Source organism: Apus apus, chromosome 3 (assembly GCF_020740795.1).
Source record: "Apus apus isolate bApuApu2 chromosome 3, bApuApu2.pri.cur, whole genome shotgun sequence".
In the NCBI taxonomy this organism is placed as follows: Eukaryota; Metazoa; Chordata; class Aves; order Apodiformes; family Apodidae; genus Apus; species Apus apus.
In genome coordinates this window covers 8,323,617-8,349,778 of record NC_067284.1, presented here as the reverse complement: position 1 = coordinate 8,349,778, position 26,162 = coordinate 8,323,617, and the positions used below count along the sequence as shown (strand labels likewise).

General features: G+C 38.2%; 1 protein-coding gene across 3 annotated transcripts in view; it reads left to right on the top strand.

Annotated features, from left to right (window-relative positions):
- KLHL32 (kelch like family member 32) overlaps window positions 1-26,162 on the top strand; it is a 114,172-nt gene that overhangs the window by 25,711 nt on the left and 62,299 nt on the right. For 2 of the 3 annotated variants that reach the window (XM_051615623.1, XM_051615620.1), the window contains exon 4: window positions 16,931-17,038. The exons of the other annotated variant lie outside the window; for it this stretch is intronic. In XM_051615623.1, the coding sequence (XP_051471583.1) occupies window positions 16,931-17,038 (108 nt within the window). The remainder of the gene's footprint in view (window positions 1-16,930; window positions 17,039-26,162) is intronic. 3 annotated transcript variants of the gene reach the window in all.

The window sequence follows — 26,162 nt, the reverse complement described above, 5'->3', positions numbered from 1 at the left end:
GAGACTAAAGCTGAAATTAATTTAAAGGTCTGTTTCCTCTAACAAAGTCAGTTTATTTAATATTTTGCCTCACTGTAATTGTAGTGCTATGAACTTCTTCAAGGTGACCTTTTTGGTTTGTTACAATAGCAATACAGTGTATGACAACTGTTCTGAATCCTTAATTACCTGAGAATAATTTCTCTCTTCCTTTCAACTCTGTCTCTCTCTCTTGGTTAGAATTCAGACTTAACTGATTCTGTGTATTTAAGAAATATAATCAGCCTTGATGTTACTTTCCCTGTGATGATGTTGAGCCAATTGATTGCTCATTTTCTGAGCTTGTCTGCATGCTTATGTGTTCTGCTGCTGCAGACTTTGTACTGCCATAGCCATTGGTCTTGCTTTGTCATGCTGCTCTGGCCTGGCCTAGCACAGATTGCTTACCACTTTTTTCCTTTTATCCCAGTGAACAGAGAGGGATTTTGGAGGTCTCTAGAACTACCAAGTGCTATATATACTTGTTGATGATAGATATACTACAGGACTGTGGTTCTGGTTTGATATAAATATTTAATAAGGATGCCATATCATTCCTCTGCACCTGAGATATACATTCTTTCCAGACCTCCCTGTGCATGGAAGCATCATAGAATGGGCAGCTGTACCCAGTGTTCAGGCAGTGTGGGAGAAACTCCTTCTACCTTGGTCATTTATTGCTTGACCTTGAGATCTGGGGCACTGTGACTCACTCTGTTATTTCCAGTTCAGTTACTTAGTATTTGCTGGACAGTTACTGCAAATTAGCCCTACAGAAAAGAAAAAACCCAACACAGTTCTACAACAGATCAAATTAATAATTATGTATGTATTTTCTATTAAAAAATAACAAGATCTCTGCAGCATTTAGTAATTTGATCTGCCTACAATTTTTTATAATTCAGTAGTACATGTTCTTCAGACTTCAGGTATCAGCTATAAATACAGAACTCATGCTTTCTGAAATCAAACAAAAAATTGGCATTATTGATGGAGAAAAAGCTTTGTTAGAATACTGTGAAATGAGATTCATGTTCTGTAGGAAGATGGCAAAAAAGTTACTATACACTGTGTTCCTAATTCTAATAATTTAGAAAAAGTAAGAGTTGATTAAAAAGCAATAGTATTTTGCATTTAAGCTGAGATTATTAATGTTTTGTAATTAGGGGCGGTTGCCTTATTTGAGCTACTCAAGTATTCATTTAAAGATTTAGGAGAATGATGCCAAACTTTGTTCAGAGTCAGTGAAATGTGCAGATAAAGGGGGCAGCAGGTTTATTTAGAATTAAATGAGTCACCATCTGGACGTGTCAGATTTCTTTCCACTGGTCATAAAGTACGGACTCACATGCTGCAAATTTAACTCTCAGTATCACAGAAGATGATTTCTACCTTTAGGTTTTCCTGGGTTTTCTTGGAGGAGTTCTTGGAAGAACCCTGCAGATTTGCATCTTTCAGAACTCATTGCCATGGGAAACTTATCTTTCATGATTTTTTGTGGGATTTTTTGTCCATATAAGTGCAGGACTGCAGTGGATGAGATACTGAGAACATCAGATGTTGGAGTTGTCTTGAATAAAACTGAGATGACAACACTACCCATCAGTGTGACACAAAGAACTTGCCTACCATAGCTTCTGGTTTCTATGGCTCATAGATTTGATTAATATACCAGCCTGCCTTCAGCTCTGCCTGGAGAGGCTGCCAAGCAATTCTTATGATCTCACAGAATACTCAAGAAATATGTGCAATTCTACATAGAGCTCTATCAGAATGAATCAGCATGATTTTTTAATTTATTTTCTCCTATTTTCCACTCTTGTGAAACAGTTTGTGCAAGAGACTGGATAGTTGCTTTCTTCGGGGCCCTTCTATGGTTTTCTATGTGTTCTGTGTCTACTTCAGTTTAAATGGAGCTACTTCTGAAGTTGTAGGGTTTTACTGATGAGAATAACAAGTCAGCTGAACAGCGTATTTTTTTCAAATTGTCACTCTTTCTTTTGCTGCAAAGAAGAGGTTTTTTAACACATTAGCAGGATAACTAAATGTGTGTCATGTTGTAGACTGAGGGAATTTGAGCCATTGAGTATGTGGAAGAGTGGAAAGCTCAGACAGTGGTTGCCTTATCATTTTTTCTTTGACATTGTTGCCTGGAATAAAATCTTCATGAAGCTGAAGCTTCAGCAGAATACTAAGGGCCAGCCCTTTAGGATAACAGCCTGCCATCCTTTCTTCCAGTTGGTAGAGCTAGTCTTGTAGCTATAGCTGTGCTGAAATACTGGAATCTAAATCCTAAGCATAGCACCTGAGTTGGGAGTTTGTTACATTTGTAGAGCAAAATGTTTGTTTTGATTTGTTGTTAGTTTTTGGTTTTGTTTTTCTTTAAGGAAAAAAAAAATCCCTTAGGAAATTGCTTAGAAACACTGAATTAAAAATACAGACTTAAGCCACAAGAGTAGACAGTTGAAAATTAGATTTTTCAATTTGTTTACTATTCGTTATCTCCTGAAGGATCTCTTTCACAATGAGCTAAGGAATACAGTATTTTAAGTCCATACCCTAAAAGACTCATGCTGAATAGTAAACATATGTATTTGTGCTAATTCTTTTTAAAGCCACAAAGAGCAACATTTTTCCAGAGGACATGCTGTTATCTGCTGTTTGTCTATTGCCATGAGACAAGGCTGTTGAGTTAGTATGTGTGCATTGTGATAGTTCTAACAAGCTAAGTGACTTCCAATTAAAATAATTTTTTTTTAATTTTTTTTTTCCCCCTCTGGGAGCAAAATGAAATGTTACTGCATGACTTCATTAGTAGGCATTTGCAGTGTTGGCAGGTAATTATATAACCTCAAGATTTCTCTTGTACAAAATTCATTGGTTTTCCAGTCAGAACAACTCCTTTCTCCCTTATTTTTCATTTGAATGGGTTTCTAGTCACAGGACTTTGATCTTTTTCAGAAACATGCCATGCAATCTGGATGAACAAAATTATATTAGTTAACTGGAATAGATTTTAAAATGTCAATAATATTCTATTATTTTTTCTACAAAGAACATGTTGAATTCCTAGAAAAATCTTCCCTGAAATGAATGAGTGGAGGTTAATTTTGCATACAGATTTTGTACTTGGAACTATCATAGTTGATTTTTAAGCAGTTTATTTTCAGGGTTATTCTGTGCCATCTTTCCACCCTGTCAACAGATAATTTCTTCTTGTCTACACAACATTGCTGATTGCTCATATTTTGCAATATGTTGCATTGTTTCTAGATGAGGTTAGAGAATTTATTTTTTTTTTACAAACAAATCCCTGAGGTGTGAAAGACTTTATGATGCAGATAGCTTTTCAATCATTGGCACAGGTTGCCGAGAGAGGCTGTGGAATCTCCATCCATGGAGATATTAAGAAGCCATCTTTGACACCATCCTGGGCAACAGGCTCTTGTTTCCCATTAGAGAAAAAAACCAAACTTGCCTAAAATTTGAAGCGGCTTCGAAAAAGGTATATTTTAATTGTCTGACTGGTTTTTTGGTTTGTTGTTTGCAGTTGTACTCCTAGCATCATATAAAGATTTAAGTACAAATTAGAGTTTTTGACTAATTACTGAGTAGCCCAGTTACAGTTCAGTGTCAAGAAAACACCACATTCCTTCACTTCTTAATGTTTTGCTGGATATAGGTGTTGTCAATGGTTTTACAAAATTTAATCAAATCATTGGAAACAATCTAGCATGGGCAAGCCTGAAGTGGCTTGTGTAATATTTGTCTGAAAAAAGCAGGTTTTTACTTCTGAAGTTTACACAAAAATGGCTTGCAAATGTTTTAAAGCTTTTGAAGTATTTTAATCTTCTTTCAAAATGGACAAAGTAAAGGAGCATGTCTGGGTTATTTTACGTTGTTCCTCCTTTTCTTTGCAGTGGACAGGTATTTATTCCATGAGGCTCTGAGTCAGTGTTCCTTTCCTGCAGACAGAATTTCCACAGCTCAGCAATGTGGGTGCTACCACAAAAATTTACAAGAATCTTCACTTTTCTGAATTCTGCTTTCTGTTTCTAAATTCCTAACAGTTGTTATACTGTCAGAGTAAATATGTTTCTGTTGCAATTCCTATAGTATGTAAATTAATTGCAATCCTGCCGCTGCTGGGTGGTAGAAAATAAGATGTCTTACTCTCTGAATTATTCTCTTTTTTTTTTTTTTTCTTCTTCTTTTTTGAAGTTCCTATCTGCTAAGTAAGTGCACCCATGAATAAGAAGCAGAATCAACTCTGCAGTTAGTGAGATAGGGCATAGGAGACTGTGGCTCATTGTTTCTGATTAAATTAGTGTTGTAAAAACATGTTTATTTGGTTACTATTCAGCTGATGCATTTTATCAGTTTAAAAGGAGGACAAAGAGGAATTGTTGCAGCTGTGTTGCTGCATCTGCCAGTTTTCTTTAGCATCTTGCTTGCTGGCTCCAGGCAACTGCAGTTCAGTTTCACAGTGCTGCTGTAGCAAGTGGTCTGAAGCTGGGCTGGGCTCAGCTGCAATTTCTCAGTGCCCATGATAGAGAAGTGCTTCATACTGATTTGCTTCTCAGTTCCCATAGTCTGGTGAAGAAGTCTTACAATGCAGAACATTGTTGGAGGCAGTAGACAGTCACTGCGGTCTCCATCAGTGTCTTCTGACACAACCTCAGGAAAAATTAAAGCTGTTACTCTGTGGGTGTAGTGAAGCTGAAAATAACTTGTGCTTCAACCACCTGAGTGAATGATTTGGGCAGCCTCACTGAAGCCTTTTAGCTTCAGTGAATAGGACCCACATACTATTTTAATAACATGAGAAGCATCCAAAGAAAGAGGCCAGACTGCTGAAGAGCTAAAAACAGGATCCATATGTTGAACTTGTACATATAGCTAGTGTTAGGATGTTTTAACACTACTGAAATAGCTGTTTTTCTTTTGCATGCTCCCTCAGGACTTTTTCTATTCCTCTTCATTTGTAGAAGAAGCAGCGCATCATAGTGCACATTCTTTTGCCTTTTATGTTACACATCATTCTTGTTGAAAGTTTTAGAGAGAATACCTTTCTTCAAACACATATTTTCAACAGTGCCATTTTTTTTTTACAACTGGTTAGCAACTTTGTTTTAGTAGACTGAAATGTGATGTTGGCTAGTTGGATTCACATCACTGTAGGCCTTCATCTAGTGAAAGGTTGAATTTAAGCAGTGGAAATTCTGCATTTGAATGTTCTGAACATCTTAATAACATTTTGCTGGTTGCTTATTTTTGGCAGGAGTTAAATCTGCTTAAGTCATCCTGGTCTCTAACAGACATCTAAAACCTCTCCAAGTCCTGATCCATTCTTACTGAATGACCTAATGTCTGAGTGATAAATGAATTAATCTGCCTCTCTATCTACCAGTGAATAGGTAGTGCCTCAAAAGAGGAAGATGCCCATAGCAGGATTTGGTGAGAATGTAAAACTGGCCACACAGTGTTGAATCATTGTGGCATTGCTTTAGCAGCAGCTGTTTGTGATGCCTGGAGAAAAAAAGAGTAAAACCAGGCTTAAGTGTATGTGTTGCATGCCTGAGAATTTCCCAGCTGTTTTCAGCTCGTGGGCATTTCCTGAGCAGGGTGTGATTCCTCTCTATTCAGCAATCCTGAGGTCTCTCATCTGAGCTTTTATCCTCTTTCCAGTTGAGCTTGTGTAAGATTTCTCATCCTCTGTGTTCTCTAACAAGGTGGCCCACTGCCTGTTGTGTGAGGAACTACTCTTTGTTCTGAATCTGATTTCCACCAGTTTCACTTGATTCCTTCTAGTTCTTCTATTGGAAAATACAATGAACCATCAGTTCCTAGGCATTCTTCTCATGGCACTCAATCACCTCTTTTCCAGGTTGGAAATTTCTGACTTACTCAGATGCTACTTAAAGGGAAGTTGTTCCATATTCTTGATGATGCTTTTTGCCCTTCTCTGAAGCTTTTACAACTCTAGCATGTCTTTTGTGAGGTGAAGGTAGAAGGATTGCATGCAGCAGTAGGCCAAACATAGATTTCTGCATGGGCATAGGGCTGATTTCAGTTGTTTTTTCTCTCCTGCCTGAGAATTTCTAAGCTTCGATTACTGTTTTTTAATATTATTGAGCACTGGCATGACTTTTCATGAGATACTCACATGCTAATTTTATATCTGCCATTTTAGAAACCAGCTGCTCATTTAATGCTATCTTTTTAGTTTATCACATTTTGGCCGTGTCCTTACTACCTCGAATAGCTTTGTCTCAATGGACACTCTAGCTGCCCTGCTCTCACCCTTTTTGAAACCTGCTCTGGGTATGTTAAACAGCCCAGATGGAGGTGCTCTGCTGGAATCATCAGTCCCTGTGAAAACTGGCCTGCTCTTTTCTTGTTCACTGCTTTATGTATTCAATCACTTATTTATCCAGTCAAAGATCTAATCTCTCCTCTTTTCTTTTTTGCCTAGTTTGCCTTCAAGGCCTTTGAAAGCCTTTGTCAAAACTTTTTTGTGAATCCACTTTGTAAAAGTAGTCCACTTTGAAAAGTAATGGTTAGAGCCCACCATAACATACTCCTCACCAGTAGGCTGCAGCTATTATATATATATATAGACAATGTTACATTTGTGTGTGTATGTGTGCAAAAATCAAATTATCAATCATCATCTCCTTAGAGATGTGGATCATTCTTAGCTACTAATGAATTAAGAACCTGGCCTACCAAAGTCATAAAGCTACACCAGCTATACAATTAGGCAAAAAATGTACACAAAGCCCACTTGAAATGAAAGTTACTGAATATTAGGGCCCATTATGAAATTTCCATCTGGATTTTCAGGAGTTCTCATACCTGGCTTTTAAGGATCTACCTTAACAGTTAGATTTTGACCAAGAAGAGATAGGTATCCAGCCTATAGCATTTATGGGGATACCTCAATTAACGTCATCATAGTCTGTTAGTTTGGAAGGAGGTGGTTTGTTGGAGATGAAGGACGAGCCAAAGGATAAATGAGCACAGTCAAATGTAGACTACTAAAAATAAAATAGATGATTTAATAAAGGCATTTGTTCCAGCAGAGATCACTGGTGGAGGGCAGAGCTCAGCTCATTATGAAAGCTTCTGTGACAATGGACTTCCATATTAGCACAACCTTGGTTAGTCAAGTCATTCTTTTATTTGGCAAATTGTTAGTGTTTAAATACTTTTTTGTAGGTTTTATCAGTAAAAGGAAAACCAAAGAAAAATGGTCAGTGAGCTGGTGTTATACTTTGCCCTTTGTCTAATATAATTTAATCAATATGTGGGAACAAAGTAGTAGTTAAAGTAGTAGTTAAAACTAAGTAGTTCAGTAAATTAGTGGGAACTAAGAGTACTTTTCTAGCAAAATTATGCTGTAATCTTAACGGAAAACAGGATTTATAGTAATAATGAAAAATAGGATTGTTTTAAAAGATATGAAGGGTATCTAGTTCAAACCCTCATAAACTAGGTGAGATAGAGAAAGGTATCTTGTACAAACCTTCCTGAAATTATCCATTTCAAATTTCAGCATTAGGCTTCTGTTATAACCAGTATGTATCTGTAGTTATGCTGCAGAATAGAAGATAATTGCAGTAGTTTACTATTGATTGGAACATTTGGATGTCAGTGTCTAATGACATTTATGTCACATTATAAATGGCTTCTTAGGAAGCTAATTATAATAATAACTAAGATTGTTACTCCAGTTCTGTTAGATTAAGCCTTGCTGTACAACTATTTAGTTATGGCACATAGGCACTGAGGAGAGAATCTTGTCTTGATGTTGCTGTATGAAGTATGCTTTTAAAAGTAAGCCCCTTAAAGGTGTCAAAGTTTTGATCATGGTTTTTCTACACACAAGAGGCTTTGCCTCCCTGAATGAAATATATTGTGGTAGCTAAAAGTGCTAGTTCAAGAGCTAACTGACTTTTATTCCAGTTTTATTTTGGGCTTGCTTTTGATATCACTTGCTAAAATCATCAAAGGACATGAACAATAGGCTTATGCATTCACTGAGATGCATTAAACCAATTTAAGCCAAAATTTGCAAATGTGACTCATAGTTTTCTGTGCTTGACTGGAGATGCTGGAAAGAAATCTGGTTTCAGTTATGCTTCTGCCTTTATATTCCAGAAGGCAGGCCTGCTTAAGAGTGACTGTCATTAGGACAGACTATACATTACTGTAGATTCCTGTCCTTACAACTCAGTTTCTTGCTTTCTGCCACAATGGGAACAATAATTTTGGTATTCAGGAACACCTATGACAACTCATTTACTTTGAAATATTGGAACTAATAAGGTTACTGTAGCTGTAGTAGTTCACTGTTCTTTTTTTATTTATTTATTCTGATGCAGGGTTGCACATGAAAGTTGTAGAATTATTTTGTTTCTACAGTGTAACTTCTGAATACAGGCCTTTGTAGAGATGATGCAGCAACTCATTAGCAGTAGTGTGCTACAGTCTGTCCGTTTCCCTGGTGTCTTAAATTATGTTCGTGCAGCTAAGCAGAAATTTGAGGAAGACACATTATACTGACTATTAAATTCTGACTACCAACAAAAAAATTAAGTTTGATGCAAGTTCAGCCAGGAACTTGTTAGCAGCAATCATTTATATTGCTTTTTATTTTGAGTGAGAATAATGAAAACCCTGTGCCTTGTTACAGTCAATAAAATTACTTTGTTCTTGCCAAGTAACTCTCAAAAAAATGTGCACTATACAAAGTATCACATCTCTAGGTCCTCTAAGCAGTAGGGCAGCTCTTCAATTTTCATTAATTATTTCTAAATATTCTAATTAAGTGGTATCTTTTTGTATTAACTGTGCAGTGCAACAAATGCATTGCATGTATCATTGGTTTGATAGGCTCTTAGGGGCTGTGCAATCATGTGTCCTTGCCTGACACCAAGAAGAAACACCAAAGGTTTGGTGGAATTTGCCTGGCTAGCGGTAACAGTAAGACTTCAGTATTGTGCATAAAATTGTGTCTTTTGCTGCTCAGTTTTTCTTTTATGCCTTCTGATTTCTTTAAGTGCATATTCCCTTAATCTATGAACGATAGTTGACCTTTTCATTTTACAGGATTCATTTTAGTTGCATGGCAAATGCTTAAAAAACAGTATTAGGTAGATTTCATTGAGCAGATGAATTACTGCAGGCTCAGTTATCAGTGATTGACGTTATATGACATTTTCTTTGGGAATTTTTATAGAACTTTCTCAGAAGAATCATGTAATGAGACTCTTAATCATATTTCACACAATTGGTATTGATGGATATGTTTTTCAGTGTGCGAGAGACATTAGAGGACATGGTTGGTTGATTTTAGGATAGACAGGCTTGAATTGGGAGGAAAACAAAGCAAAATGTAACATGAGCGTTATGAGAAGAGCAAACTAATTTTTAATGTGCTGTAAGGAAACATTCACACATCTAAATAATAAATTTAATAAGTATATTTTATGTATCTAGAACATAGTTGATGTTTAATGTGGACATTGTCATCTGTTGAAGTAGCCTTTTGATTCACATCATAACTGATTTCCCTGAGCAGTGTAGGAAATCTGTCAAAGTTCTCTGAAATGTTAGTTTAGTTTCATAGCTTTTCTGATGCATGAAGTGAGAAGTACAATCCATTTCCTTTAAAGGCAAAGGATATGAAATGGGTGAATATAGAAATAAGTGCATTTACAGTGGGAAGTGAATTTAAATAAATAATTGAACTTAATAATGATGTTTTAGGAAGAACTCAAGCAATTTCATTGTAGAACTGTGGAGGCAGAAATTTGAGATGATAGTTCTGCTCTTCTAAAGCAGTAAAAAGGATGCTAGTGTTGTTTAAAAACAATGCAACATAACATTAATTATGTTAAAAATTCTGCACAAGAACAGAAATAGCTAAGTGGCAATTAGATTGATCAGTTCTTTACCAATTAGTTTGTTAGATAGACAGAAGAGATATTCACTCTCTTTCAAAATTGTTGTGGGTTTTTTCAGCTATAAATAGATATTTTTTTTTGCTCAGACGTGTTTCTGAATTGGGTGGAAAAAATTAGTTAACATGACTCCAAGACAAGTTGTTTCGTGCATGTTGATTTTTTTTTTTTTTTGCTGTAGAGCTCAGCCTGAGTAATAAGAGTCATACTTAAGGTTTAATTTCTGGTAAGACTGATAACATTTTTTCCCCACAACTTTTCACCAGACTGTTTACAATGTTGTTCATAAGCAGTAGAAAAAATAAGAGTGAATTTTTAACACAGGACTCAAGCTCCAGAGGTCCCTTCCAACCCCTAACATTCTGTGATTTAGAGTTGAGAAAGCTCATGTGCACTGAGCTTAACCTGCTGTTAGTTCATCTTGACTTCCTGGGTATTCATCTTTTTGAGTGTGTTGCAATGAAAGGAACTACAAGAATGCTAATTCACCCTCTGCCAACTTTCCACTCTCCCTGTCTGGTGGTGATTGTGAGGAAGTGCAGCAAGTGCTTATGCACTTTACAGTAAAGAAAGTGTCAGATTTCTGGACAGCCACACAGGAGCAATGACTGAAGGTAGAGGCAGGCTCTTGTACATCAATTGCAAAAGCTTCCAACTGCCAGTTAAGAGTCAAGGATGAAAGGTGACAGGGTGAGCCGAGTGGGAGATGGAGTGAGCTGAGATATTTGCATTGTATTGTGCAGAACAGGTTTGGCCTTGCTGAAACCCTATGAACATCATGTGAATGCAGCTTATGCTTTAGAATCATGTCTGTTATCTCAGGACTTGATAATTGTGCTTGCTAATCTATTGCTAAGTCTGTGGTTGAATGAGAAATTGTGTAGTTCAAGAGCTATGCATTGATGAGGAGGTTCAAGTGTTCATTTTGTGTTGTAGTGGACTTGGAACTGCTGCTAGTTATCGAAACAACATTTGAGAAAACAGAGGGAGGAAATCTGTAAACGTTGCCCTTTGGGTTACTGTAGATTGCTGTAGTAAGCTCAGCTTACTTTCTGGTTTTTGAAAGCTTGGGTTCATTTTGGAAGTTGTAATGAGAGTTGAAGCAAAGAAAAATGGATATTGATGAATGTCTCTTCACATTTTTGCTGAGGGAATTTTGAGATATTTTAGAGGTAATTGTTATGCACTGGAACCATGTACTTTATTCCATGGAGAGCCAGGGTATTTCTTGAAGGCAGTAGTTTAAATGGTAATTTCCTCGCCTCCTGTTTGGAATGTATCAGAAAGATCAGCTAGGAGCTGACGTAGCTGAAGGAAGGGGGTGAGTGTAAGAGGGTCAGGATAGACACATTGAAGGCATTATATGTGGATTCAGCCTCTCATAATTGGTGATATGTGATTTATTTATTTTTTTAAACTCATTCACCTAAGGCTTCTAAACTAGAAATGCCTTACACGAATTCAGAGAAATTAGAGAAAACTCTGGTTCTTATATATAGTAATTGTCACAGGAAACAAAATTACTGATGCAAACATTTTTTTGTTTATTATCACTATCATTGTTTGTAGCTTTCATTCCAGAAATACTGATCTTCAGAAGTTCTTCTGTTCTTCTAAAATGAATATGCTAGAAGGACCCAATTCACTCTTACTACTTTAGCTTTCATTCTTCAGTTCACTCAACCCATTACCGTGTAAAAGTTTTCATCTATTTTCAGCATCTAGGCTAATTTAAGTGTTTAGGTTTCCTTCACAGTTACAGCGTAGAGAAGATGTTTCATCCCACTAACTTTTGTAAATTGGTGTCTAGACATGCCTTTTTCTGTCTGTTGATTACCCAGAAAGCACTTTGACTTACTTTTTTTATACAACTACCTACCTTTAGATACTATTACAGGCCCTGATAACAATTTCCTTTTCTCTCCTTTCCAGATATTTTACTGCTTTTCCTTAATTCCAGTATTTACCCAATGTATATTACTGTTCATTTAATGACTTTATCAATTTCCTTTAAACATCACTTACATGTTAAACAGGTTTTGTGCAGAATTTAAATTAGAATCCAGTGGTTACTGCATTGTTCAAATTTTGTATTTTTTTTTTTTTTTTTAAACTTCCAGCAAAAAGATTATAAAGCTTAATAATAAGAATTCCAGTTTGTTTTCCCAGGACATAATAACAAGTTACTTATAATTTTGGTCACTGTATTATTATTTTTTTTTTAACAGCATAACGATTTCTTCTTTTTCTCTTCATTTACCTGTCTCCTGAGGCAATGTGTGGTTTATGATTCTGCTTCTTGCCTTTAAAAGGCCACTAAGCTGAGAGGAATTGACTGAAAAGAGTTTATTTGTGTAAAATATTGTACAGCTTGGTTACATTTTTTGGTGATGATTTACTGCTTGCTGTGCCTGACACGGCTGAAAGATTGATGGGTACAAATGAGAACAAGCTCATTACTCTCATGGATATGAATCATCTGAGTAAGTAAGAAAATTACTCACAGGCAAACAGCAATTCGTACCACACCATTGCAACAATGAACAATTTGTATTTTGGGGGATTTTGAATATCATCTTGTTTTTCTGTGCTCCCAGTGTCTATTCTTAAAGTTGCATTTTCTGAAGTAGTCTGTATGTGTTGCTGCAGTGCTGCCTGAGTGATAAAATCAATGTATCTAGATTTTCTTTGTCTTGTTTATACTTATTTTAACAGTAATATGTTAATCTGATTTGGTTATATTTTACATCCATCTTGCATTTAGCTTTTGACAGCTAGGCAGCCACAAATGCCAAGCATGGAAAGTTAAACCCAATGACTGTGCCAAACACCTTTTACTCAGGCTTTTCTGCCCAGTTACATCAGATCTGACCACATCTGAGGCCCGTCACACTGTTGTTGTGTGCCATTCAGTTTTGAGCTCTTGTCATCTTTTGTGTTCTACATTTGTAGAATAAACCATTTGAGAAAGGTACCTTTGTTGAGGGCAAAGTACTGAAACTGCATGCAAGTGTGCAGTGTATCAAACACCCACCAGCTTGCCACATTACTTTGAAGTAAAATTTGCAGGATTCTGAGAATTGGTTTATGGTCTGAATATTTTTATCTGAGAATTGTATGCTGTGTGTTTTTTCCTTTGGGAATAAGTCTCTAGCTCTGTGTCTGTTTCAAACCAAGATTAGAATGAAAATGGAGGGTTGATTACTCCCTTCCTTCTCTTTTTACAGCTAATAAAGTGTCTGCCTGCCCCACAAACATGAGGCCATCCTAATTTCTAGCTTAAACAAGTGTGACCTTAGGTGGAATATATCCATTTGTGGCAGTATGTTGATCCCTGAATTTTGGAACCATTGCCACAGAATAGCAAGTGGATTGTGTTTTCTTTTGGAGAATTGCTTTACTTAATTAAAATCTTGACTAAATGAGCAGAATTAAAAAAATTGCTTAAGTTCCCTCAGTGTTGGTTCACTGACTGGTTGAATGGCAGAACAAGACCTGGGTATTGAAAGAAACCAGAAGAAAAGGTGGATCAGTGGGTTTTACTGTAAAAGGGATCTTCGTTTAGCACATTGGCAACTTGTGCTGCCCGCTCTCATGAAAGTGTTTGAGCAGAAAAGGGGCATTTTCAAAGAATATTTTATGTTGTCCAAGCAGAAGTATTTTAAAATACAGTACAAAATATTCTCATTGTTGAAGGAAATTCATACCTAAAGGTAATTATTATTTCATTCTTATCTGAATTTGATAACTTTCCTAGTAAGTTTGACTTCAAATTGTGCACTTCCAAATATTTTGTGTTTAATTGTTTTTCTTGTCTGTCACTTCTATATCCACCTAAGATGTTTATCTTATTGCCTTGTTTTTAATGTACCCCAGGGAAAAAATAAAGTAGGCTACTAACCTTGTCTTAAAAGCGTGACTGATGGATCTATTTAAGCTCACAAAGCCTCAGAACATTTCCAGAGATACATCTGACATCATTTGACAGCCCAACCATAACTCTCCAGGTATTGGTGAAGTCTCAAGCCAGAATTTAATGATCCATATGTTTCTACAGTTAAAACTATAGTGTTCAAATACAGCATTGCAAATTAAAGATGGATTTTGAGCTCAATTCCTACCTATGATTGAACAGATTTTTTTTCATGCTGGATTAAACATTTAGGCTATCAGGCCAAGAAGGCAATTTGCCTGCTGGTGAAGGCAGTGTGGCTCACTGAGCAGTACTCGGTTCATCTGTGTGGGACATGACTTTCCTGGAGGCTAATCCAGTTCAGTTGAACGTGAACTGTCCAAGGACCATTGCAGACCTTGTATTTTGATTACGTTCTTTGGCCTTGTCCCCTTACAAACTAATGCAGTTCATATGCAGTATCAAAAACTTCCACAGAATGCTCAGAGGGTTGTATGGAAGCTAATGAGCTCAGCGTAGCGGATGGCACACGGAGCCATGGTGGCTTGCTGGCAGCTACAGTTCTGATAGCCCATCGTGCTGTTAGACTAGGCCTGTGCCAGGAAGTAAGATGCATAAGGGCTTGTTTCTGGCTCTGCTATGCAACTGGCATAGCATGACTTGTGTCCTTATGCCTAAACTATCTCCCCTCTGCAAACGGGTCAGCTTAATCCATGCCTGTTCCTTTTTTGGAACATGGTTTGAGTTATTCCCTGAACCGTAGTCTGGGCATTGCATAGGAGAGCACTAGTTGGCAGGGGGTCAAAGCTGTGCTGGAGGATGATTATGGACAGTGATAGTGGCTGAGTTAGTGGCCTGATCCTGCTGAATTCACTACAGTAGGTGTAGTAATAAAGCCTTGGAATCTCTGTGTTACAATAGAATAGTCTCCTAAAGGTAAATTTACTAAGTCCACAAAGAAAAACTCTCCCAGTTCTTCACAGAAGTGATTCATGGTCTACAGGTGAGATTCGATTGTTGCTTTGTATCTGTAAGCTTAGTCCGGTGTGTGGGACATCTAGCCCTCGATCAGAATAGACACTTTATTAGTAGCCACATTGTTTTTTGATGGTTTCAATGTACAGGTAGATAGTGTACAGATAGTTCTGTAGCACAGTAAGAGAATGCAGAACATGCAGGATCTTGTATCACCGAGCATTTCCAGCCTTTCTTCAGGCACTGTGTGTTCTGGTTTGGTTTGATGATTTTTTGGTAGCAGGGGAAGGGCCATAGGAGTGGCTTTGGTAAGAAGCTGAGAAGCTCCCCCTGCTTCAAAACCAGTTAAAGAGCCATTAGAGGGACAATAGATGAACCTCGGCGATTAACATATGAAAGAAGGGATGTAACACCTGAGCAGAGCTAGCAGAGGGGGAGAAGAGCTGTGCTGGAGGATGAGAGCGGTGCTGGTGATGTGCTGGTGGTTGGTGAGGAAGAAGGGGAAGAAGGTGCCCGAGCAGAAGTTTCCCTGCAACCCATGGCGAGATGGCAGCTGTCCTCCACTCATGGGGGAACGTGGTGGAGCATTCCCTGGGGGCACCAGGTGGGGTGAACTTGCCAATGGACTTCAATTTTGTGGCCAGAGGATTTGCTGCATGCGGACTCTGTGCAGCTTTGGAAGACCCCGGGCCAGAGGAGTTTGTTCCCAAACAGCCTGTGCCTCTGTGAGAAGCCCAGGCTGGAGCAGCTCCGGACCTCGTGGGATGGACTCATGAAGGAGAGGTTCATGGAGGACTCTCTCCCATGGGAGGGACCCTGTGGGGAAGCAGGAAAGGACTGTAAAAGAATCCTTCTTCCTGAGGAGGAAGGCACGGCAAGAGCCACCAGCCTGTGAACTGACTCTAAACCCCATCCCCCTGTGCCACTGAGGGGAAGGAGGGAGAGAAACCGGGAACAAAGCGAAATGCTCCTTTACTGGAGTTCTCCAAGGTGAAGTTTGGTAGCCTTTGGAGAGGCATTAACAGTTTGGCACAAAACCCACAGGCAGTACGTTTAGACTCTGTAGCAATGACAGATGGTAGAACTGTTCAGTTTATTTGTTCACAGTTTACTGTCTAAAGACTGTGAGTGGGATGTTTTGCTGAAAAATATGTGGGAGAGTGACAAAGATAGAGGTTGCTTTTCTGGAGTAGTATCAGAGTAGAGAATGGGACTGATAAGGGAAGGAGTGGTAAGGAGAGAGTCCAGCAGGAGTGCAGTTGGGGAGGGAAGAATTAGGGGCAAAGATGTGACTTTAAGTTTGGCAGGGATGGGAAGAAAAAGATTCCTAGAAGGATCTGAGTCTGAGTAGGGTTGCATCAGTCCAGGAAGGCATTGAAGACTGATCATCTGGAAAGTAAGAGTGGATGAGAGGAACAGTTGCTCTTCTCAGTGTTATTTTCAGAGAAGTTCCGTGTCACCTTTCCAACTTTCAGATTAGGTTTTATGACCTGAGAAACTGGGGCAGTAACAAGGAATGAGAGGTTGTAAGTTTTGGTGGCTGGATTTCCATCCTTGGTCCTCCTTCAATGACTTGAGTATTATACTGCTCACATTGCAGTCTGAGGGGCTTTTTTGGAAAAGAGTGTTTATAAAAGATGATGGGTTAACTGCCCATTCTCCTTTCTTCCTCTATATAATACTGGATACAAGTATTATTTATAATGGTTCTTGTGTAGAATTTTTTTCCAGAGTCCAGTTCTTTATCATTTTTTATTCAATGATACTGACTCTTTCAACTGATTGAACCTGACTTGCTTAAGAAGTATATATACATGGAGAGAGTAAGTTTTTGTATTTCTTTATTGATTAAAGGACTCAGTTGTAAGACTGATTGCTATGGGGTTACTATTGAAAACTTGTGAATTAGAATTACATCTGTACCAAGTCTGTTGCAATTTAGAATTCTTATCCAAGGAAAAGCAAAGGTTAGTGAAGGTGGAAAAATCAATCCTATTTTTCGTGGGTCTTCAGTGGGGATAATTTTTACTGGTTAACATTTCTGTTCTTTCCATAGGCCATGTTCAGTCTCTGTATGGTTGAAAGTGAAGCTGATGAGGTGAATTTGCACGGTGTCACAAGCCTTGGTTTAAAACAAGCCCTGGACTTTGCATATACTGGACAGGTACTGTACAGTTCTTCAAATTAAGAGACATAAATGAAAACAAACTGCAATAAAAAACTGAAGATGACCTTTACAAAGGTACCAGAAATTACTTTTCTTGTCCTTGTGCACTATATACAAGGTCTTTTTATTTAACAGATCTTACGTTGTTGTTTAGTTTTGGCTTGTTTGGGTTTTTTTCTCTTTAGAGAAATTGTCTAATAAAAACACCACTTATGTGCATTGTTACCAGGCAGTGAACCAGGTAGGAGTCATATGCCACTTTTGTGGTGGCATGGCTGTTCGTAAGAACTAAGTGTGAGTTGATTCTGCATGCTAAATAAATGTAAAGAGAGGAAAAATACCCTAGGTGTTATCTTAATAGTAAGTATTTATGAACTCTGCTGTATTTGACAAATTACATAATTGAGGGGAAAAGTAGCCTCTTAGTCTCTGGACAGATGCAGTCCAAGCATCTTTGTAAATGCTTATACTCTTTCAGTTGCAAGTTTTTTTATATGCAAAATCAAATGTTTCCTGTATCATCACCTGTATCATCATAAAGTCATTTGAGACTGTAGGTTGATTATTCTGAAAACAGAACTCTTGTTACTAAATAGAAGTATTGAAAAGTTACTTTCCAAAGCCAATTTTGAGAAGATGGATTTTAATTGTCTATCTGCTCCATCCTGTCTTTGTGAACAGAGGTACTCTCCCCTATCTTTCAGCAAAATTCAAAGTCTAATAAAGCTCTCTGAAATATGTTGAGAACCCTGAAAGGTTGGATTTTTATTTTTTTTTGTAAACCAACAATCAACACCACCTTGCTTTTAGGATAGTATCTTCAGTAAATAATATCTCTAGTAAATGTGTGCCTTCTATCCTTGATCCTTTAGAGACTTCAGCCTTCCATTTGCAGGTATAACCTACTTTGAATAAAAGGAGTGGTCTTCTTGAATTAAATACAGGTGTGTATGTGTGTACAGTTGCTTATATATTTAAGTGATTACAGGACAAAATTTGCACTCGTGTCCATCAGGTACACCAAATGCTACTTTGAAGCAGAGAAATGAGAAGGATTCTCTAGAAGTTCTCTTATAAAGATGCCTTTGAAGCAAAATTCTGTGATCTGCGAATCTGAGAATCAGCAGTGTCAGTTTTTTTCTTGTCCTTGAAATCCCTTCTGGTACTGAATTGATGTGTTTTGAGCATTGCTTATATACTGACTCAGGCTAACAGAACCTGCGTGAACATTTCAAGGTAGTGAGTGGGAGTAATCCACAGAGGCTATTAATAAATAACTGGATTATATATGCTTGCATTAGAGAGAGTTCTGAAAACAGAGTTGTCTCTAGTTTGGGTCTGTGCACTTTCTGATTTAAAAAAAAAACAAAAAAAAAACAAACAAAAAAATTAAGTATTTCTTAGTAATCCAAAACTCACTCAAGACAATTGCAACCTTATAGTGCTCTGAAGCATAGGTATCGAGACATGATCTGATGTGCCCCTTAAAACTAAGTCATTAACTCCTTTTTTAAAAAAAACAATTGTGTTTGTCCAAAATGTTAGTCCAAAACATTGCTGTTTCTTTAGGTAACAGTGTGGAACTGACAATTCAGGGGCAGTCCCAAGATATCCATATCTAAATAGATAAATACTTAGTTTCAGTTGTCTTCTCTTAATTTCTTTAGTATTTTGCTAAACTTGCATTCAATTTGAAGTTTAGTGACTCAAATGTAACTTCTTTGTAAAATAATATATTGGAGACATCTGGTGGACATATTTAATATTGCATGATGACAATATTTGATGCCTGGAGTTTTTGAAGGTTATAAAATGAAGAAATTTTGCTTTGACATTGCACTGTGAAATGAAACTGTCATCCTTGCATTTTTATTTATGGGGTTTTTTTTAAATTTGAAAATATGTCTGTGGACTTAAAATACCAGCTTTATCTTCCTGTCTAGTGCCGTATCATAATTAGGGAAATATTTTGGTTTTAAGGGAAAACTGATTGTTCAACAGAAGAAAAGGTTGGAGTAAAACTCAGAGATAAATAATATAATTCCAACTTAATTAATCCATTACTATGGTCCCAAATCATCATAAATAAAAAAAAATTGAATAGCAGCAGAATTTGTTATTTTCTATGCATGTAGGCTCTCAGTAGTCCTTTAATAATGAAATCTTCAGCAAAAAAAAAAAGTCTTAAATAACTTCCCTTTTAGCTTTAGGCATTTTTACTGTGTATTCCCCATATTCAGAATTCAGAGATCCAATACTCTTCCTGTAGTAGTTGTGGTGTCCTTTCTTCACAAAGGGCTTTCAGGTCATTCTTTTACTCCGCAGCTGGCAGCCATGAGGCCAGGCTAGAATCTCAATGACTAGATTACTCACCCTTCCTCTTCACAGGAGCTTTTTGCAAGTGTCAGACGTGCATTGGAAGAGAGAGGGATGAAGTACAATCAATACAGCAGTGTCACGATCCGGTATTCGGATACGTGGCAATTTTTTACGATCTTGCCAGGACAAAACAAAGGTAACACAACATCGGCTGCACAAAGAGGCACCGAGGCTGGCGTGCGGTCTTAGGAGAGATGGGGCAGAACCCCTTTGCTTTCCAACACTCCTCACCACAGTGGGAGGCTGGTGCGACTGGACTCTGCTGTCCCTCCCCTGGGATGAGCCGCACGGCAGCTGCACCCTTTGTTGTCCGGCAGGACCTGAGAAAAGGTTTAAAGGTGATCCCAAATGGTGAAATTAAGACACAAACGAGGTCAGATGTCACACGCACAACAAACTTTTATTAGAGTAACACAGCAAAGTCCCTAGAGCGGATAGGACAGGGAGGAAAACAGAGACAGAAAAGAAAGGAGAAAGCAGAGATACAGAGGACAGCAGGCGAGAGCACAGTTACCATCACGGTCCAGCGATGTTGTCGGTGGGGAAGTGGTTCTTGATGGGGAAGTGCTTCACTGCACCCATAGTGTCCCAGATTTTTATGCAGTTCTTGCCCACTGCACCCCGACTTTTCTCCCTGAATAAGTGAGAAAATCCTTCTATCTTCTCCGTGCTCCTCCGAGATAGGAGGGGGGTAGGTATGGCTCCAGGGCTATGTCCTGCAGAGAGTCTTTGTTTGGCTAATTGATGACATCAGCCAAAGCAAAAGAGGAGGTTGAGACAACTGGCACCACAGGATTAGTTTATTGCAGTGGAGATTTGGTCCTAGGAAGTGGCTTGAGACTGGCACTCTTTGTCCTGCTAAATCAGTGATTTTCATGAGATATCAAGGCCTGCTTATCACTGGATATTCTGCTCCCAGCATCAGCTGTAGATCTCCTTTGTCTCCAAGCTCAGCATGTCCCACACTAAACTCCCCGGTTCTCAGGTACACATCGCAAGAGGGGAAGCAAAAGGTTGGGTGGGTTGCTGAGACATCTCTTTAGTCCATCAGCAAATGGTGTTTATCTCTCAGATGCCACAAGACAGACAACAGATATCCTGAGTGCCTGAGTACATCACTTATCTTTTGGATTGTTCAAGACAAGCACTATACATCCTGAATGCCACAAGCAGCTATGTATTTTAATTATTAATATAGAGAAACAGTTCTTGGTGCAGGGTTTGGAGCTCACAGTTGCTTTTGAGAGTCTTAACCAAGGGGTTAGAGAGTCATGGGCACTGTTTCCCGTTCTTTTTTACTTTTGTTTTGTTTTTAACTATTGTGCAACCAAGAGACAATCTTATTTGGAGGAATAGGATAACCCCATGTAATTGGGTCACTCATCATTACAAGAAGAGGTGCTTTCAATCAGAAGAAAACCTTTGGGCATTTTAAAAGTTTCAGTGCATAGGTGTCATTGGACTGAATAAGTGATTGAAACTGAAATTTTGAGACACCTCATTTTAGATGAGGTTTTTGCATCCCTCTTCAAGTTTAGGTCCAGCAAACTACATAATTTACGTGGAACTTGTATGCATTTATAAAATCTAAGTGATACCATAATTTGAATCAGATGACAGGCACTGTGGTATAGTTTCAAGGAAAAAGAATTGTTCAAGAACAGTAGGTTGAGTTTGCAGTGACAATTGTGATCCTAAATCAATAAAAATACAAAAATGCAGTTGGAATTCTATGTATACCAAAATGCTACACTGACTTGGATCTTTCTTCTTTATAATTATGTTCTATCATATGTCTTTAGTCTATGGTAATAGAAGTATTTTGCACTTAGATAGAATTTTGTTTGAGGACCTCAAAGCACATTCCAAAAGCAAGTAATCTTTGTCCTTACTTAATTTCCCGTCTATGATGCAACTATTTTGGGAGAAAATAACTTTCCAAAGACCATACAGGACTTAATACCAAGTTTCCCGTACCAAGTCCTGTTTTTCTAACTCGTGTATCTTTTCTTTTTCTAAACCATAATATTATGTTTATTAATAGAAATTATCTCCTCACGAAAGTTATAAAATTATTCTAAATTACCAAAGCTGAAAAGAAAGAATCAGTGAGATGACCCTAATATAAAAAATGAGTTATATTCAGCTCTCTTATCAAAAGCAAATTTTAGGCTCAGCTGTCCTGTGGTATCTTCTTAGCCCAAAATTAATAAATCCTTACACCCTGCCTATTGAAAGAATGTTGAAATGTTTCCTTTTCTTGAATGCTACATGTGAAGTTGCATTTATAATGATTTGAAAAACAGGCTTGTCACTCAGGATTGGCGATTAAACCAGTGACAACAATGCTCTCAATCCCCTCCTCCTCCCATCCAGGTAGGGAAAAGAGAGAGTGGATAAGGAGAGAGACTTTCTGGATTGAAAACTAAACTACACAGCTTTAATTAAATACTAATGATAAAAGAAACTGTGTACAAGTATGTGCAGGAATGTGTAAACCCCCTGTTGCTTCCCCCCCCCACCCCCAGCAACTCCCATAACACTCTCCTTAGCTGGGAGCAGTTCCAAAAAAGTCCTTTAATATTACTCTGATACGTTAGCAGTGTGAGTCCTGTTTAACTACTACCTTTATTTACTAACATGATCTTGTATTCAGTTAAAAAACTGTCATCCTGTAATAGCTGTTTATCACAGGTTTCATGAACCATCAGGTAATGTTTTTAAATTCAGGTACACAAACACATCATTAGTTAAAGTATAATCTTACAGCTCTTTTGTGAAATTGTTTTCTTTTTTGGTCAAATACTTCAGCTTAGTTATTGGTTTAATAAAAAATATGAAAGAGTGGAAGGTTTTCTCACATAGCAAAGAAACAAGAGAAATAAATATTTGTTAAGTACAACTATCTCTCCTGATAATTGCCTGCTTTCTTTACAGAATCTTAGTTTTCATCTCTCATCAACCCCTTCTCCACTCTTGTTTGATAGAGATGGTTTTTTTCTAGTGATCAAACAGCATTTCATTTGCCATTTTCAGTTAAGTTGGGGGGAGAAAGCTCTCAATATCTTAACACCTCTTATTCTGTTAAAACCTTTCTAGCTCACTTGCAGATGAGGTGTATTGCAAAGCTGTATTGTGATGATTGATTTTCTTGGGTAAATGACCTGTGTCTTGTGCATGGCAGTTCCACTGGTTGCCTTTTGATTTAAATGAATCAGGGTTTGGTTAAACTGCCTGGTATCCCCACCAAAAGTGACTTCAGCTAATGTTGTTCTTTTCTAGTGGTCCTGCCAAGGTCCTGGAAAACGGATTACGGCAGAACTATGTCATACTGGAAATCCTTAACATCATTTTTCCAATGCGATTTCAAAGCCAAAAATATAGGTGTGATACTTAGTTTTGGACACTTCCTTTTTTACTTCTATCAGGAAGATAATCTTGTTTCTGTGCCTAGCACTGGGTTACAGCTACTAGGTTTTGGGTTCACAATTAAGCTACATATTGCCCAGAAGACTTAAAATAATACAGAGCTTAATTAACTCAGTTTGTGTAGTTTATTGGGAAGTGAGTTTAAAGTTTCATGCTGTATGCTCTTGACAGGTATCAAGCTATGGACAAAATAGCTTTTGTACATCTGAAATTAAAGTACAGAAACATCTCCACAAAAAATAGTGAATTTCCTTGGTGTCTTGCTTATAGTAAATACATTTACTTCATAGTGGTGTATGAAGCTGCATCAGGAGAAGTTCAGACTGGACATTAGAAAAGGTTCTTAACTGAGAGGGTGTTTGATCACTGGAACAGGCTCCCCTGGGAAATCGTCATGGCACCAAACTGGTCAGAGTTCAAGGGATGTCTAGGCAGTACCCTTAGTCATCTGGTTAATCCTGCATCTGGTAGTCCTGCAAGGAGCAGGCAGTTGGACTCAATAATAGAATGGTTAAGGTTGGAAGGGATATAAAAGTTCATCCGTTTGCAACCTCCCTGCTATAAGCACAGACACCTCTGATGAACCAGGCTGCATCAACCTGGCCTTGAACACCTCCAGGGAGAGGGCATCCACAGCCGCTCTGGGCAACCTGTTCCAGTGCCATACTGCCCTCATGGTGAAGAATTTCTGCCTGATGTCTAACCTAAATCTCCCCTCTTTCAGTTTAAAACCATTACCCCTTGTCCTATCACTGCTCTCTGGTGAAAAGCCCCTCCTCAGCTTTCCTGTAGCCCCTTCAGGTACTGAAAGGCTGCTATAAGGTCTCCCCAGAGCCTTTTCTTCTCCAGGCTGAATACTTCCAACTCTCTCAGTGGAGGTGCTCCAGCCCTCTGATCATCTTCATGGCCCTTGCCAAACCTGTTTTCATACAGTGGCAGGTACTTAATTCTCCCAGTCCCTGCTTTCACCTGTTGTTGCCTTTGCCATGAGGCTGGAGCACTTGCCAGAGAAGACTGATGCAAAGAAGTCATTGAGAACCTCAGCCTTCTCAATATCCTGTGTAGCTAGGTCTCTTGTTTCCTTCAGGAGAGGGCCTACATTTTCCTTGGTTGTCCTTTTCTCCCCAGCATACCTATAGAAGCTTTTCTTACTGCTCTTTACATCCCTGGTGAGATTATATCCTTATGGGTGACTTCCAACTGGAGATATTCTATATTATTTACATGCTGTGCATTTAACACAGATACTCATTCAGTATTCTGGAAAAATTCTGATCACTATTTCATTTGGCATGAAGTATTGAAACATCTGGGTTTTGTAACAAATGCTATCAAATATCACATATTTGGGCTTTGGGCACTTGGCTGCAGGGAGCAAGAACTTTCTTCCCCTTCCTTACACTTTTTGGAAGCAGTACTTCTCAGTGTGCATGGAGCTCAGGGTTCAATTGAGTGATGAATGAACAGGGAATCAGGCAGAAGTGGCACCTGATTGTGAGTGAAATGCAGTCTAAATTGCTCTACAAGAAAAGTTACTTTTTTTGATTGCTCTGAAGCACACAGAATGGTCTCCAGAGGGGAAAAACAAGTGGTACTTTTGCTAGAGGGCTGTCTTGTTTGAAATGCTGATCACTTGAAGTGGAGTCAAGAAGGAATTTTTCTTTGCATCAGATGACAGGAATCTTGGGAATTGATTTTTTTTTTGTTTTCTGTGTTAAATTCCATATGGTTTACTTTCTATAATTTTTTAACACGACATTACATATTTCCTTAACTGTTATAGGATAAAGCTAGTTTATTTTTAATGGGGATCATACCAGCACCTCACTTATTCCATGGCCCCACGAACAGCTGTATGGAAAGGAGAGAGAAATACAGGAGTATAAATGAGTAGCTGAAATGAGGATGACAGAAGTGCATTCTCATTCTCTCTGTGTTTGTCTGGTCACACAGTTTAGCCTCCTTGGGCCTAAAGTAGCTCTAGTTTAATGTCTTAAAAATGCCTGGATGAAATATAATGACCTGCAATATACAGGGAATGGATTGAGTGATCTGATTGTTTTTTCTAGATATAAACCTCATGAGACTCCATAGAGGTCATACTTAACCTGGACCTTACCTTCTCCTTTAGGCTGTAAGTTTGTTGGAATGTTGAACTTTGTTGAAGTTTCCTCCCTACACTTTCTCCAGTACTGCCCTCTTTGGTATGACCATACAAAATTTTTTTGTTAGTTGTAGGGGTATGAGAGGCATTAAAAGAGTAGGAGAATGTTCAGTCTGAGCAGCTTGGAGGTGGGGCATAACTAGTTGACCTTGGGAAAGGATAGTGGTTCATATATTCTTCCTAGCCCAAGACGTCAGAGCTGCTAGTTATGCTGTGTTGCCAAGAAGTCTCCCAAAGAAAACTGATTAAAAAGAGAGGCAAGATGTGTGATCCCAGTTAATCTTTTTCATGCTTACTCCGAGTCCAAAATGTACTGGGTTGGAGGAGATGCAGGGTAAACTGGGAAAGGAAAGGGGAAATCTTGGAGGAGGGGGGAATGAATCCCAGTTTTAGACTGCTGCTCAGAGCATAGATATATAGGAGGGTTTTCAGGGCCGTGTGTATCTGTGACCATGGGGCTGATTGTAGAATTCCCTGCCTCAGAGCTGTGTTTCAGAAGGTTTAATTTATGAAAGTTTATAATTATTGCATTTGCAGAGCAGCTTTCCTTGATATATCAAAAAAGAATCAATGGACGCATTGCCATATAGATTTAAATTGTCTATCTAAGAAATGTGGATCAAAGAAATTGAGTAATCTACATTTCTGGATCTAAGCTCAGCATTCTCTTGGGAACACCAAAATTTTACATCCTTTCTACCACTTGGCCTGCGATCTGACCACAAGAGGGAGTGAACTGGATGATGAAGGATAGAATGGCTCCCTTGAGGAAGAGCATTCCTGTTTGAAAACAGTCCTTGTGAGGGGGGGACACAAAAAACCCCCCAAAACTTGACAAAGGAGATCAGTTTGAAAACAAGCAGTATGCCAGACCTGGTGGCTTGGGAAAGTAAGTTACTCCTCAGGCTATCTGCAAGATCTGCCCATTATATTCAGGGAGAAGGTGGTTAAGCTGATTATCTTGGGTAGCATCATGGGCCAGAGAAAAGTTGAGAACATAATGAAAATTAACCCTCAGAAATAAGAGTTGAATAGAGTGCTGATTATAAGGTGCAGCCAGGTGCAATACCTGAGTTACATCTAATTAATCTTAGCATAAAAATATCACAGAAACCAGTCTTAAGATGGCTTGTGTCATACAAAGGCACA